At 47.4% G+C, this 14,731-nt stretch overlaps 1 protein-coding gene across 1 annotated transcript in view; it reads left to right on the top strand.

Moving 5' to 3' along the window:
• LOC109302111 (G protein-activated inward rectifier potassium channel 1-like) overlaps positions 1-14,336 on the top strand; it is a 42,954-nt gene extending 28,618 nt beyond the window's left edge. The window contains exons 2-3 of the mRNA XM_019523633.1: positions 12,635-12,851; positions 13,419-14,336. Coding sequence (XP_019379178.1) covers positions 12,635-12,851; positions 13,419-14,020 — 819 coding nt within the window. The 3' untranslated portion in view covers positions 14,021-14,336. The remainder of the gene's footprint in view (positions 1-12,634; positions 12,852-13,418) is intronic.
• The last annotated feature ends 395 nt before the right edge of the window (positions 14,337-14,731 follow it).

The raw sequence follows: 14,731 nt of genomic DNA, 5'->3' as shown, positions 1-14,731 counted from the left end.
TACTGTACATTAGACTAATCTAATGCACAGTAAAGCATCAGTGTCTACATGCGTGCAGGACTTGCTATGCAGTAAATTTGGCTAATGTGCCATTTGCTAGTACCAACAAATACAGGTACCAGATTAATGGTGCATTAGGTACTATGTAGTAGTGCACATGTGGATGCTGACCAGGAGCAAATTGAACCTGGTCATCCTAGCCAGCAGGGGGCCACAGGGAGTGGGGAAAGCTGTCCTGGCTCTGCAGGATGCTGCCTGCCAGCCACGCGGGAATCAGGAGGGTCCCAATACACGTGGGCAAGAGAGCCGTCCCCGTTCAACAGGGATCCGGCTGTTGTGAGGGGGCAGAGCAGGGCAGGAGCAGCAGGTGCAATTTGCTCTCAACAGGTGTACAAGTGTAGATGTGCACCTCATAGAGCTTTAATGAGCCTCAATGTTCTGTGGTGAAAATTCAGGTGCATTAATTGCACATGTAAACACGCCCCTGTGAACCATGGTGGTGTTGCCAGTCTCAGGCAGGCCAGCAGCAACAGCCTCATGGCAGATCCTCATGTTATGCCAGGCTGCAGCAGGGTGCCCCCTCCTAATGGAGCTGTTTCTCAGTCTGATTCCACATGACATCTAGAAACAAAGGCATGTCAAGGGAGTTCCACCTGGCAGTGATGGCAGGGTGGAACTCTTAAAAGGAGCTCACAGCACATGCATTGAGCATCACTGTTCTAGACATTCCTGAGGATGGCTACAGGCAAAGGGCAGAGCTCAGTGGCTGTTCTGCATCCCCAGCTTGTGTTTATTACTCCTCTGCAGGCCAAGTCAGTTTAACCTCTGGAGGGCTGGTCAGTTACAGGAACAGTAAAGTCACTTCAGGGACCTGGGAATGGATACCTCGGACCTCCTTGCCCTGCAGTCCATGGCTGAGCAGCACTAGGTGGTTTTGTCTTTCCTGTTTTGCTTGATGTGGAGAGTTATCATCACTTACTTAGACACATTTTGAGTCTTTTTCCAGCTCATCTGCCAGCTGGCAGGCAAGAGCAGGTACCACAAGTAGCATGAGTAAAAGATTGGGCAGGTAGCACAGGGAGATGACTAGAAAGTAGAGCAGCAGATTGGTCAGGGGAGGGGGACCACACCATCAATTCTTCCACCCAGGCCCTGGCTTGGTGCTGTGTATACTGCGGCTTTCAAGTTCATTCCAGTGTCAGCCAGGTGGGGGAGTGCCTGCAATGTGAGCTGTGCCTTCTGGTGGTGTCCCTCAGGGAAAAGGTAAGAGAGCTACAGGAGGAGGTCGCAAGGCTCTGAAGCATCCTCTGCAATGGGGATGTCATCAATTCCATCCTGAAGAAAACCTGTAGGGCTGCGGAGGAAGGACTGCCAGAGGTGGTGCTAGGAAAGGAAGAGGGCATGGACTCCCAGGAAGGTTGGAAGCTTGTGACCTCTGGCAGCAAGAAAAAGTAGTCATCCCCACCTGCAGTGGTTTGTTTGGAGAACAGATATGGAGCACCAGCAACAGAGGAGGAGGAGTGCATTCCATTGATTGAAGAGGCCAGGCCAGGAATCCCCAAGGTGAGAGAGGATTGAGACCACTGCCACTAAGAGGAAATTAGAGGTAATGATGGTGGTTAGCTACTCCCTTCTGAAGGGGATGGAGGGAGCCATCTCATGGCCTGACCTGTTGTCCTGGGAGGTCTGCTACTTGTCTGGAGCCCAAATCTGAGATGTCATAGAAGGATTACTGGATTCTCTGACTACTACCTCATGCTGCTCATCCATGCGTAGCTACCAATGATACTGCCAGGGGAGATCCTGGTGGTGGCGAGCGGCAACCACCCACAGATGCCACTGCCAGCAGCAATCACAGACTGCCTGCAGACACCGCCTTGGGTATATAGGGTGTGGGGGAGGGTGTGTTGGGGGTGGATAGGTGTGTGTGGGGGGGTATGGGGCTGGGGAGGGTGAGTGTGTACGTGGGGTGAAGGAGCATGTGGATGTGTGGGTGGGTATGGGGTTTGTGGGGGGCTATGTTGGAGGGAGGGTGGCTGGAGTGGGTTGTGGCATATATGTAAGGGGAGGGTGGCTGGGGTGTGTCGGGGGATGTAGGGTGTGCATGTTTGGCACTGCAAGGCGGGGTGTGGGTACATGTGTATGATGGGGTGTGGATGTGGGACTTGCCCTTTGAACACACACACACACACACCCTTCCTCATTGCCCACAGCCCCCACCACAGGTGGCGGAGCCCCTGCCAGCGCTGATGCCAGTCCAGGCTCTATGCTTCTGCCACTCCTGGCCCCAGGGCACTGGTGTGGACCCTGTGCTTCTGCCTGCCCACTCTGAGAAAGTATATAGGCTGTGTTAGCAACTCTACCATAACATCTGATGAAATACTGTGTTTTCTAACATACAGCATACCTTTTAAAAAAAACAGCTGCTGGAAATGGCATATGCATTATATGCAAGGAAGTACAGTAGTAGCAGTTTCTGCTGCTTGACCAGGTGAAAGCGAAAGTAAAGTCTGCCCATAATCAACAGGGAGCAGAACAGGCTCCCTAGCTGCTTCTATTCAGTTGATTGCTACAAGAAAAGATATTTTTTCCCCTTCATTCTGTTTCTCAAAAAGTGCATATTTTAGTTCTGGGCATGTTGTATACAAGAAAATATGTTACATTGTACTCTGAACAAGTTAGTCTATAAGGTACCCTGTTCTGCTTTCTGGGAAACAGGGACACTGAATAGGACTTGGGTTTCAGGGTGGATGAGCTGAACATGAGCTTCTAGTGCCACACTGTGGTCAAAAGAGTTAATGCAGTCCTTTGGGGTATAAACAGTGGGAGGAAGGTTGATAGTAAGGTTATATGGTCACAAGATTGGAAAACATGACATACAGTGAAAGACTCAAGGTGCATGAAATGTAGTTACTAAATAAGAGTTTATAGGCTGCTGGATCACAGACTAAATACGTACCCGTATTTAGAACACAGAAATATGATAGTTAGTTCTTTGGTCTAGTTCTGGTTATATCTTTGAATACAAATATCTGAAAGTTAAAGCTAGGCAAATTCAATATAAGGGGTGACACACTATTACTGTTGGTGGTCTAGGTTTTATTGTCTTTGGTCATGTCGGGCAGGGTGACCAAGATACAGCCTGTGGGTTGGATCCAGCCCATGGTGCTGTGTCATCTGGCCTGCAGCTTTCCCCATCAAATTCCATGTAATACTGCCACCATCAAATTCCAGTCCCTTGGGCCAGATAATGCAGTTCCATTCTCTGGATCCAGCCCACAGACCAGCCCCTTGCTATTCAGAGGTGGATCATTTGAACACCACTGGTTTCTAGGCCAGGGGCCTCCAGGCTGAATTTGGCCTCTCGAGAGTTTGGATCAGGCCCATGGAGCCATGGCTTTGATAACAAGGGACTCTTACTGCTCCGTGCTGCAGCCAGCTGCCTGGAGTTCTTCCTGCATTGTGCTGTAGTCAGCTGCCTGGGGCTTCAGTGGCAGGGGGGTTGGCCTGTGCTGTGTCACAACACTGACTGGTGGGAGGGGGCTTTCACTGCACCATGTTGCAGCTGAGTGGAAGGGAGAAGTGGCTGCAGCGACTGTGTCCTAATGCTTGCCCATCTCTGACTCAAGCTGCCTTCCACCCTCACCTCCAGAAAACATTGTTGATCCCTGATTTAGTCCATTAGATAATCAAAAGGAAATAGAATTTCACCCTTAGATGTAACATTTGTAGTGGGTTAAATTGTCACAGGGTTTGAAGCAGTTCCAAAATGTAGGGCTTCAGACAGACAGGCAAACCGCTTCCAAGCATTACTCAGCAAGTGGCAGAATGGAGTCCTGATGCTTCACCAGCAGGTGGCAGGTGAGAGCATATATCCCAATATGCCTTGAAGTGGCCAGTTTTTGGAGGTTCCCAAGAATAAGTAGGATAACTAGGGCAGGGCGACTAGTTGTGGCAGCTGCCCCGGGTGCTGACGTGGGGGCAAGGGATTGTGGGGGGAGTTGGGAGGGGATCAAAATGTTTTTCTTTAACAAGTATACCCTTATTAAATAAACCAAAGCTCAAAGTAAAATTCTTTATAAACAAGCAGTATTAAATAACCCCCCAAAATAAGCCCTTCATTAACCAAATCAAGACAAATCCATAATGTACTTATGAAGGAAAAAGTGAGAGACATTATTCAGGCCTGTGCTGTACCCTGTTCACAGAGTGCTCAAGGGAGATGGGGTGCCCCTTGGTATGGAGTGCCATGGACCATGACTGTATGCACGTTGGATGGGTGGAAGGCATTGCACTAACCTTACCTAGACCCTTCCTTTTCTCAGCATTTTGACAAGGAGCTTGGAGGGGGTTGGGGATGTTGCACCCCACAAGTGCCTCTGTTCTCTGTGAAGGACAGGGTCCTGGTACTGGTGCCAAGCTGGGATACAAGTAGAAGTGTACTGAACTTGAGGAAGTGGCTGACTGGTATTCTGGGCAGATCCTGGGGCTGGCCAGCATTTTTATGGGCTGAGTGTGGCAGGCCTCTGTCTAAGGAGACCTGGCAGTCCTGCCCCTCCCTGCAGATTGCTCAGTGGCCCCAAACCATGTCTCAATTACCCTGATTAAGCCCAGGGAAGCCATTAATCCATGCTTAATAATGTGTGGATTAATGGTTTCTCCTGCCTTAATCAGAGTAATTAAACTGTAGTTTCAGGCCACCCTCAGCTGCACAAGAAGCTGCACCCGGGTCCCGGGCTGGCTGTGGCAGGCAGCCAGGAGGCTGCAGTATGGTCCATGGAGCCTTGGCCTGACTCATTTCTGGCAGTGGATGCATGTGTGCAACAAGCCAGGCCAGGGCTCCACAGACCCCCGTGTAGCCTCCCCGCTGCCTGCCACAGTGCAGCCTCCTGGCAGCCTCCCCGCTGCCTGGGCTGGGACCCCAGTGCAGCTGCTTGTGCAGCATTCCTGCCTCTTGCTGTGAATAGCTGCACCCCATTTCCTCACTTCCTTCCTCCACCCCCCTTCTCCTCTCCACCTCTATCCCTGGGACTCCCAGGAAAGAGACTGGGGAGTAGCTGAAGGGGTTTAGCAGAGTGACTACAGCTACCAATGATTGTGGCTGGGGGTCAGGGACTAGTGGCCATGACCTAAATGCTGTCCTGGGAATGGTTGTGGTGTCCAAATGAGTTAGGCTGCCTGGCAAAGCCATACTCCCACTGCTGCCAACTGTGTGGTGTGTGGAGGGGTAGTTGTGGGGGTAGCTGTCCCTGTAAACACTCTGTTCAGATGCAGCACCTGAAAGATGGTACAGTGCCTTGCCTGGCTGATGCTGCTACTGACTAGGTCTGTGCACTGGGCTTGGTAGGACTTTATCCATTCCCTCTGTTCTACAGCCTGAACAATCTCCCCTCATCAGAAGCAGGAGCCAGTCATTTCCAGGAGAGGCAGGCAGTCCTGCCATGTACTCACTCCTCTTGCTGGAGGACATGGTCCACCTGAATCCTGAAAGGGGCAAGCTTACTATGAAGGATCCATGAAAAGAAGAGTCCTGTCTTGGAATATGAATTCCTAGCAGACAGACTGCTTGAGAATATGCTGTCAGTTCCATTTGTGACTGAGTGGGTCACGATGAAAACAACCTTGACCTTGCTGTCACCTAGTGCATAGGTTGGACAGCCCCTACAACCACACATTGGCAGAATGCTTGGCTCAAAATGTATGGCTTGTCAACACTGCAAGCATCTACCCCTTCATTCTTTTCCATGATCACTAGACACCCGCTTCCCTGGGACTTTGACTCTAGGACTCACCAAGACCTTTCCCATCACTGCCATCCACAAACCCTAGACTCACTGGCAACATGGAACTGAAAGTTGGCACTGGGTCTGAGTTCAGAAAGAAGCTGTGGCTTGGACCATGTAACTGAGAGTACTTCACGCACATGTGGTTGCCTAAAAACACACTCCACTGTACTAAGGTCTGTCTTGGTCAGAAAAGACCCGCAGGACTGGGGGTAGGAGGTGCTAGATGTGGGGGTTGGCTGCACTGAATCAGCTTCCTCAGCTTTTGCTGCTACTCCATCTCTCCCCGCCAGCCTCCCTCCCAAATTCCCTCCTTCCCACCCACCTACTAATATGTAAAAATAAAAGGCTTAATCTTTCCTTATAAACTGTTTGTATTTGAGTGGGGCACAAGGCAGGTGCTAGCAGGGGAAGCAAGGTGGAATGAGGTGGGGAGGCCAGGGGTGTGGTGTGGGGAGCCAGTCTTGGGTTCCCGGGCCATGATTTGCAGGCATTAGGTTGCACTGTTTAGGATCAGTGTAACAGGGAATCCTAGCCCTGTTACTAGAAAGCGGGGCAGCCCTTTTAAGGACAGAGTTTTCATAGCACCACCCACCAGCAGCTGACTGGGGCTATTGCATGACTGGGAGAGAGCTCAGACCAGAGCTGTATAAGCCCTGGGTTGAGGTAGCTGGGACAGACAGCCCTGGCACTGGCAGAGTGCAGGGCTTCTGAATGGCCAGGAGACTGAAAGAAAACAGCTCTGCTGACCCGGGGATAGGACAGAATGACCCACAGAGAAAGAGAAGCTTGGTAAGCAGACATGCTGCCTCTATTGTTTTTCTTGTTATAGCCCAGGGGCTTAGCACTTATGTTGCAGTTTAAACTGGTGGTTTGGGTTGGGACTATAAGGGGTACTTTTGGAGGTCCCATTAGTGCCCAAGGGCATGTGTAGGGGGGCCTTAAATCAAAATGGTGGGTTTTTAAAAAACAACGCTTCAATTTAGGGCCAAGTAAACCCCCATGTTGTGCACACACCCATGCACATAACTGCCTGTCCGGTAGCGTGGAGGGGAGGGCGAGCTGCCAGTGGGCAGAGCGGTCCCTCAGCTATAGAGAGGGCTGATGCTTCCCTCCATGGCAGCAGCAACCCCCCTCCAGGTGGCACCCACCTGCAGGCACCCAGCTCAGGCGGTCCCGGGGGGACACCATAGCTGCAGAGGGAAGCACCAGGCCTCTGCACAGCTCAGGCAGGCAGGCTCCAGGAAAAAAAAAAAAAGAAAAAGATCGCCACTTTTTTTCTTGGACTTCACTCCATAGCTGTAAGGGCAGCAAACTAAAACTCCTTGGAGGAGTTTTGTTTTGCTGCGCCCCAAGTCATTTAAGGCACATTACGCCACTGAATTTGCTACAGCGGCTGGAATTACTGCACAATACACTACCGACACGTGCAAACACCAATACCATTAAAGCAGTGCAAAAGCATTTAACCCACTTTAAAGTGTTGTGCACACATACCCCTCATTTCATCTACACACAGCCCAAGAGGCACACAACTGTCTTGAGCTATGCCACACGCAGGCTCAAGGCTTGAGCTTTCATTGAACCCAGAGAGGGGCGGAGTGCTGGGGCCCAGAAGCCAGGTCTAGAGCAGTATGCCGGGGCTGTGGAACCAGCCAGAGTAGAGGGGCAGAAACTGCGAAGGCTAAAGCCCCGACAAAAGGGAGAAGAAAGGCTTAGAGTGACTTGGAGATGCCGGGACAAGGGTCTTATCCATTTTTGGAGATTTTAAATCTGTGGCACGTGGGACATGGTGTAGGGGTGGTATGGAGCTATGCAATTAGCCCTTATGGCAGGAGCGCCATACCTCCCAGGTGTTCCTTACAGTGAGACCAGATATGGGAAGCCCTGGGGCAGCCTCCCCTTTGAGAACCAGAAGGAACATCAAGACATGACAGGCGAGCGAAGGGATGACTGTTCCCAGAGTGAGGCAGAAAAAGGGGGACTCCAGGGTGCCTCCAAAGGTTTTCCACAGCCCTAGGAATGGTGCCCTGTTACAGTCAGGTTTGGGAGTTGACTGTAGTACACTAACCCAGCTCCTCCCTTTTGCTCAGTGTCCTGCCTTAGACTTTAACTCAAGTTAATCATAGTACAAGTGGAATTGTGCACCTATACTACTGGCAGCTGGCAGTGCTGAGCATCTGTAGTGTGCTTCTTGGTGAGTGGGTCTGGGGCACTGAGAGGAGGATGATTGCATGGTTAACACTAGTACCTGTGACAGCATCACAGCAGCACTGTAGGCAGTGAGAGGGACGGCCTATGAATTAATGGGCATGGTGGGGACAAGACTTTAGTGCTACAACTTGACAAATCATCAAGGGCATGTAGTGCACAGATGGCTTAGGCTGCTCAAGGCTAGTCTCAATGTCAGGGATAGCTCTCTGTGGACAGTGACTGGTACTTGGTTTCCAGTTGGCTAACTCCCCTTTCAGCATAACCTGCTGCAGGCTTCCTTTAAACGTATGCTTTATCCCCCTCATGATTGTAACACTGATGCCATCCTTTCCAGTCATCCTCTCTACTTTAGCCAATAATTTCCCATGAGGCATGGTATCAAAAGCTTAGCTAGAATCTAGATAACTTAATCCTACTGCACCACCCATATCCAAGGAATCCATCAAGAGCTCCCTTCACAGTGTCAGCTGTATCCCTTACAGTTCTGGGCCAGCAGCACCCTCAACAGAGCCGAGGTATCTCCCTCCTCCCCTTCTTAAATACTGGCACCACATTGGTCCTTTTCCAGCTTCTGGGACCTCTCCCAAGCACCATGAGTCTTGCTGAGCTCCCTTCCACAATGCAGCATGGAGTAAGCTATCCTCCCCAGCCTTCAGCAATGCCACCTCCCAGCCACAGATACCAGCAGCAGCTTCTGTTAGTCTCCCATAGAATTTCTTCCCAGTTCAAGCACTACCCTCAAAAGCACCCTGTATGCCCATGCCCCCACATCCACCCAGACTTAGTCATAGAATCTTAGAAAGAAGGACCGGAAGGGATCTGTAAGATCATCAAATCCGGTCCTCTGCCATGGGCAGGAGGTAATTGGACTTAAATAACCTCAACGAGTTGCTTGTCCAGCTTTCTCTTGAACACCACCAGGGATGGTAACTGCACCACCTCTGCTGGAAGTATGTTCTGGATTCTAGTTACCTCTACGGAAAAGAAGTTTTTCCTTATGTCTAGCCTAAAATTTTCCTTGACTGGCTTGTGCCCTTTGGACCTAGTCCTCCCAAGAGGTACTTTTCTGAAAAGTTGCTCTCCCAGATCCTGGTGTTCTCCCTTGACGTATTTGTAGGCAGCTGTTAAGTCTCCCCTCAGCCTTCTTTTACTCAGACTGAACAAACCCAGATCCCGAAGTCTTTCCTCATAAGGCCTATCCCTCAGGTCCCTGATCATGCATGTGGCCCTTTTCTGCACCCTTTCAAGCTTGTCCACATCCTTCTTGAAGTGCGATGCCCAGAACTGGGCACAGTACTCTAGCTGTGGCCTCACCAACGCTGGCTAGAGGGGGAGGAGCACCTCTCTGGATTTGTTGGCACAGAGTTCTATTTGCTTTATTGGCGACTTCATCACAATGGTGGCTCATATTCATCCTCTGGTCAATTATCACCCCTAGGTCCTTTCCAGATGCAGTGCTAGCTAGTGGACCACCACCCATCGTATAGATATGATAAGGGTTCTTTCTACCCAGATGAAGGACCTGGCACTTGTCACTGTTGAACCTTATCTGATTGCATTCAGCACATAGAACCAGCCTGTCAAGGTCATCCTGGATCTGTGTCTTGTCCTTGGATGTGCCCGCTTATCCTCACAGCTTGGTATCACCCTCAAACTTAATCATTGCACTTTTCACTCCCTCATTCAGGTCATTGATAAAGATGTTAAAGAGCATAGTCCCAAGCAGTGATCTCTGGAGGACACCACTGGAGATGGCCCTCCAGGATGAGGCCACTCCATCAATTACCACTCGCTGGGATCAGCTGCTAAGCCAGTTGCCAACCCACCTCACTGTAGCCTGGTCTAGGCCAGTACTCTCCAACTTAATTGAGAGAATTTAATGAGAAACAGTATCAAAGGCCTTGCTGAAATCTAGGTAGATGACATCCACCTCCTGTCCCACATCCAGCTGGTTAATTACCTGGTCATAAAAGGACACAAGGTTTGTTAGGCATGACCTCCCCTCAACAAAGTCATGCTGGTTATTTCTCGCTACCCCACCAGGTGCGAGCGTGTGGTTGATAGCTTCCTTGACAATTTTTTCAAAGATTTTTCCCAGGACTGAAGTCAAATTTACCAGTCTATAGTTAGCAGGGTATTCCCTCTTTCCTTTCTCAAAGATGGGTACCATGTTAGCCCTCTTCCAATCATTCGGGACCACTCCTGAGTTCCACAACTCTTCTAACAACCTCACCAAAGGCACCACTATGAACTTAGCCAGTTCCTTCAGCACTCTCAGATGAAGGTCATCTGGCCCAGCCAACTTGAAAATGTCCATATTATCTAAGAGTATCTGGTCCTGTTCAGGAATGATTTTATGTGGACTGCTATCACTCCCATATTCTCTGTGCCTCTAGACAGGTGACAAGTTCTCATGTGGTTTCAGGAATACTGATGCAAAGTAAGTATTAAGGAGCTCTGCCTTTTCACAGGGGTCAACTGTGGGCTTCACCTCCATATTCAGTAGGAGTGCCACAGTGGAGCTTGATTTTTTTCTTGCTCCCTATGTACCTATAGAAGGATTTTTTATTGTCTTTAATTTTGGTTGCCAGCTTGACCCTGGCCGCATGAGCGTACTCTTCTTTGGATGCTGAACCATTTTTCAAATGCATGTACACTTCTGAAAAAGAAAAAAGAAGTTCCCTAATGTGTCTATTGAGCCAGGTGGGTCTCTTGGCCCCTTTCCCTCTTTTTGATCACCTGGGGATGGCCTCTTTTTGAGCAGTGAGAATAGCCTCTTTAAGGAAGCTCCATCCTTCATGAGCTCCCAAGTCATCAAATCGCCAGTTGCAAAGGGCCTTTCCAACTAGACTCCTGAGTTTACCAAAGTCTGCCCATCTGAAGCCTAGGACTTCCGTTCTACTGGTAAAATTCCCAGTCTTTTGGTGTAGTGAATCTAATCAAATCATGATCACTGTCACCCAGAGCACCTTCAGTCTTCAGGTTGCCTACCACACCTTCACCTTTGGTCAGCACCAAGTTCAGAGTGGCTTTACACCTAGTCAGCCCCTCCACAGCCTGTGTCAAGAACAGGTTGTCGATAGTAGCCAAGAAGTTGGTTGATCTGCTGGAGCTGGCTGAATGGTCTTCCCAACAGATGTCAGGGTAGTTGAAATCACCCATGACAATCAAGTCTTTAGTACTTGCTGCTTCGGTCAGTTCCCTGGAGAATGCCTGGTCACTCTCCTCTTCTTGGTAGGGAGGCCTATAGTAGACCATCAGGTCCCCTTCTCTTGAGCCCCCTTGTATCTTGACCCAGAGGGTCTCAAAGGACTTCCCCCTGCCATCAAATATAACTTGAAGGAAGGGATACTGCTCTTTCACATAGAGGGCCACCCCTCCACCCTTCTTCCCAACCCTGTCTTTCCTATAGAGCCTGTAGCCCTCGATATCCACTACCCAGTCATATGCATCATCCCACCAAGTCTACGTCAATCCAACGAGTTCAAATTCCTCATTTGCCAGAAGGAGTGCCAGTTCATCATGTTTGTTCTCCATGCTTCTGGCATTCCCATAAAGACAACTGAGCTTACTTCTAGTCATCTCAAGTTTTCTGTCCCTCTGCAAGTGTCTCTGGATGTTGGTAGTTATCTGGATGTCCTGTACATAAATACCCTCCTCTGGGTGCTCTTGGACAAAGGATTTATGCCTAGCAGTGGATTTATGCTCAGCAGTGGAATCTTCCCCCACTCCCCCGGGCATATGTAGTTTAAAGCCCTCCTCAGCAAGTCTGCAGTTCTCATGAAGATGAGTTTCTTCCCTCTACCCGTGAGGTGGATACCATCTCTTGCATGCAGACCAGTGCTGTTGAACTGCATACCAAAGTGGAAGAATCCAAAGCCAGCATGGTAACACCAACTCTGAAGCCTTTGGTTGACTTCTTTGCATTCCTCCCTCTGACAGCCTCGGCCTCTAATGGGGAGGATTGAGGAGAAGACCACTTGTACTCCTAGTTCCTTGAGCTTCACCCCCATGGCCTTGTAATCGCTCATGATTCTCCCAGAGTTGTTTCTCACTGTGTCGTTGGTGCCGACATGGACGAGGTGGTAGTCATACGATCTTAAAAGCTTGATCATTATTCTAGGATATTCCAGTTTAAGCTTGTGTAAGCAGTTTATGTATCAGTCAGAGCTCATGTAAGACCAACATTGGTCAATACTTCAACTAAGTCTGATGAGTATATGTCCTAATGAATGGTCGTATTAATCAGTAGTCCAGCAAGGCCTAATAATGTCATGTGGCATTCTGACTAAATGAACTAGTATAGTGCACATTCATTTGTTTAAATGCACACTAAGTGCATGTTAGGAAGAATCATTAAACAGAGCATAACTTCGAAGACAAAATGCTAATTGATCTGAGGAGTTAATAAAATTTCTTGTAAAGTTTATATATACTAAAGTCTAGTGGAGTGGTAAGTAACAACAAGATAAGTTTATATATACTGTTCCCATATTGTATAATGCGCATATCTCCACGTAACAAAAGACATAGGTTTTGTATTAAATATTGTTATCAGAGTTGTGCTTTTAAATCTAGTCACAATATTATGGTTTTTTATGTTACATAATAGGCTCTAACCATCTTTTTATATTTAGTCCCGACAGACACCAGAAGGGGAATTCCTGCCATTAGATCAATGTGAGCTGGATGTTGGATTTGGAACTGGAGCTGACCAACTGTTTTTAGTTTCTCCGTTAACAATATGTCACGAAATCAACTCAAAAAGCCCCTTTTTTTGTCTATCACAAAGATCACTGAGAAGTGAGCAATTTGAGATAGTGGTCATCCTTGAGGGGATTGTTGAAACTACTGGTAAGATTTTTGACAAAGTATACAGTCTATCTATTCATTTAATTTTGATGCTTCCTTCTCTTAGTCCTAATATTTCCTTTAATTAGTTGTGAAGCAGTGTACTTAGTATTTCAAAGTTCTTCTCTCCTGGAAAACTTTGTATTTATTTTGATCAAGATTTTTATTTGGCAAGATTGGAGTAGATTTTTTGCGTGGGCTAGACTTCCATGATCATTTCATGAGGCTGCCCTCCTACTTCTGCTATGTAATAAATCTTTCAGCTCACTTCTAACCTGACATCTCAGAGACACTAGCATCAATAAAATATCAGACCAGTGTCTGAGACAAAAGTCCTAAAATGTATCTTTGCTTTCATCTTAATTATGCCCCACATTACCTATTATTCAAGGTATTTGGCATGATTACACAAAAAATTAGTCAAATATTAACTGTTAGATGATTCTTTTTCATGTATTTGTTAGCTGTAAAAAGGACTTATTTTATTATGTACTCTTATTATATATTTTCTATCATATATTGATCTATGCATGCATTTTATAATATTGATATTTTTGTTTGTTTTTATAGGCATGACATGCCAAGCTAGGACCTCTTACACAGAGGATGAAGTCCTCTGGGGCCATAGATTTCTCCCTGTAATGTCCTTAGAGGATGGCTTTTTTCGTGTAGATTACTCTCAGTTTCATGCCACATTTGAAGTCCCCACTATGCCTTACAGTGTAAAGGAACAGGAAGAAAATTTGTCTCTACCATCCCCTTTGGATACTCCTGCTGGTAACAATAGAAGCAGAAGGGAACAGATCTTCTCTCTTGACTGCATTGATATGTTAGAAGAGAAAAACAAGCTTCCTAATAAACTTCAGAAAATTTGTTCAACAAAGGAAGACCTTCAGAAAAGAGTCCTGAGAGTGAGTTCCAGCAATGTAGAGAAAGCTTGCAGCACTGGAGATCTCTTAAAAATTCAGCAAGTAAGTTCTACGCCCAGCAGTGAAGATGATGATGGAAGAATACACCTAAAGGCTTTTAAAATCAAATCCGAGAATTTGACTCAGTCTACTGGAAATCTTCAGTTCCAGCAAAAGTCTCCGGGTATGCTTACCTTGGGGTCAAGGCTAGAGGATAATCTTCCTGCCAAACTTCGGAAAATGAATTCTGATCGCCTCTCCTAAATAAAAAATGCAACAAGAGCTGTTGTAAATAAACTGCATTTGTAACTTCTGGATTATTTTGGAGTACTACTGTGATAATTTGGTTTTGCCAAAAGATTCTTCATAATTAACACATTTGAAAATTAGTTGGTGTTTTTGTATAAATCTGATATGTGTAGTAGCATGGTGATTGTAAAGGGTGCTGTAGAGTTAGTTCATTTTGCCAAATAGGTGTCTGTCCTAAAGATTTTTGCAGTGTTCCGACAGCAGTTTGGTTTAGTCTTCCATCTTTCCAGTGTTCTTTCAAAATAAATGAGAAAACAGGTCCTTACCTAGGGCTAAAGTGTATAGAATACTGGTTGGATATGAGAGGGTGCAAAGACAGCATAAAGTCCACCTCCATGCTCTCTTGATGTTTGGGCTGCCGAGTATCTTGTTAGCAAGTATGCCCTGGCCCATGTAAGTTACAGGAGCCCTCTATCTAGTCTAATTTACATCAGTGTTTAACACCCTTAAGAGACAAAGTCCAGATTATATTCCACCTAATAAGCATGTATGTGAATTTAGGGTATGGATGAACATATCTGTTGAAGGTTCAAATGGGAAAGGAATTCTGTTAAGGAGCATATATATGAGCTGTTACACTCTTAATTGCTATACATGCATGAGCCTATACTATGCAAGTGTAGCAAGCCCCCTCCAACTTTAATCCTGCTTCATCCATTAGCTCAT

The sequence above is a fragment of the Gavialis gangeticus genome, unplaced genomic scaffold, assembly GCF_001723915.1.
Source record: "Gavialis gangeticus isolate Ggan-Ray unplaced genomic scaffold, GavGan_comp1, whole genome shotgun sequence".
In the NCBI taxonomy this organism is placed as follows: Eukaryota; Metazoa; Chordata; order Crocodylia; family Gavialidae; genus Gavialis; species Gavialis gangeticus.
Note: the sequence above shows the minus strand (reverse complement) of the source record. Positions and strands in the feature narration are given on the sequence as shown.